The sequence below is a fragment of the Myotis lucifugus genome, unplaced genomic scaffold, assembly GCF_000147115.1.
Source record: "Myotis lucifugus unplaced genomic scaffold, Myoluc2.0 scaffold_484, whole genome shotgun sequence".
NCBI lineage: Eukaryota > Metazoa > Chordata > Mammalia > Chiroptera > Vespertilionidae > Myotis > Myotis lucifugus.
Window position 1 is genome coordinate 429,674 of NW_005871532.1, and position 1,525 is coordinate 431,198.

At 56.9% G+C, this 1,525-nt stretch overlaps 1 protein-coding gene across 1 annotated transcript in view; it reads right to left on the minus strand.

The window, feature by feature from the left end:
- The window catches only part of GRIK4 (glutamate ionotropic receptor kainate type subunit 4), a 189,259-nt gene that overhangs the window by 51,084 nt on the left and 136,650 nt on the right, over nt 1–1,525 (minus strand). Inside the window, exon 9 of the mRNA XM_023744716.1 lies at nt 420–527. Within this exon, the coding sequence (XP_023600484.1) occupies nt 420–527 (108 nt within the window). The remainder of the gene's footprint in view (nt 1–419; nt 528–1,525) is intronic.

Genomic DNA, 1,525 nt, shown 5'->3' on the forward strand with positions numbered 1-1,525 from the left:
GCTCTGGAAGAAAACTGAATCCAATAGAAAAGGCAGCGCCCGGGTCCTGTGGGCTGAGCATGTCTCCAGCAGCTGAGCACGAGGACAGGGGCCAGGAGCGAGGTGGCTGTCATGGACGAGAAGCAGACAGCCTGGTGGGCTTCTCCCGCCTGTGCTCTAGGTCCCGTTCCTCAGCCATCACAGCTCCCCGACTGCCTGGAAGAGTGTTCCCATCCATCCCCCTCTCCCAGCTGCTTTGGGACGCATCAAACTTCGTTTCCAGGGGAAACACAACTGGAGTGAATTGCCCCCCCACGCTGTCCAGCTGGCCGGGGCTGTGACTAGAGCTCCATCCTCCGCTCACTGGGGAGCCTGTGAGTGGCTGGACTTGGGGAGCACCCTGGGGCTGCAGCCGGGACGGGGGGGGGGCACCTGCTTACCAGAATGGTGGTGACGACCAGGGTGGTGTTGAAGAGACTGTTGGATGTGTTGGAGGCGTAGAGGCCGCTGTCCATGCTGAGACCGTCTGCCACGTGCCACTGGCCAATCTGAGGAGACCAAGGAGAAAGGGCTGGGGAAAAAGGGCGGGAGGGGGGCTGGCAGCTGGAGCCCAGGCCTGCGGGTGAAGGAGCCAAGAGGGTGGGGCCCTCACCCCAGGTAAGCCACAGAAGCGGGGAGATGCGGCCTGGCCTGCACAGCCAAGGGGCTAACCTGGGATAATTTCTATGTGTTGGGGGTCAGAAAAGGGTGAAGAGACCTGAGGGAGGAAGGGAAGAAAGGGGCACAGGCTCAGGAGTGCTGGGAGAATAAACGAAAAAATAAGTCAGGAATGGCATGTAGCGCAGGGACATTCTCTCACACAAAAGGGAGTGGAACATGCGGGTTTGCAGGTCTGGAGGCAGGAGTGAGCCACACAGCCTTTGCTCCCTCCACCTGCAGGAGCTCGGCTTCTCTGAGTGAGAGTCGGGGGGGGGGAGAGCTGGGACCCCCAGGCCTTTAATGTTTGCTGAGGGGCTCGATGAATGAAGGACCCAGAGGAAGGAAGACGGGGTTCCAGTCCTGGTCGGTTCCTCTGCCAGACGTGAGAACTGAGACAGTGACTGAAATCTTTCCGAGTCTCCCTCTCTGTCTATAGATGGAGATGCATGTTTTCTCTGTCCTCCTCTCGAGCCCCCGCGTCCTGGAGGCGCCACTTTGCTGCATGTTATTCAGCAGCCCCAGGAGCGCGGGTTGCAGCTGTGCAGCCTCAGAGAAGCTGCTGCACCTCTCTGAGCACGCTTCCTCGCCTGCCACTGGGCCTAATGAGAGAAACTTTACTGGGTGGTGGTGACATTGTATTTAACCTAACATTAATAAATGCAATTTTCTTTTTTCTTCCCCCTCGTGTGTGTGTTTGTGTGTGTTTGTGTGTGTGTTTGTGTGCTTGTGTGTGTCTGTGTGTGTATGTTTGTGTGTGTTTGTGTGTCTCTGTTTGCGTGTATGTCTGTGTGTGTCTCTGTGTGTTTGTGTGTCTCTCTGTGTATGTTTGTGTGTGTATGTGTGTGTT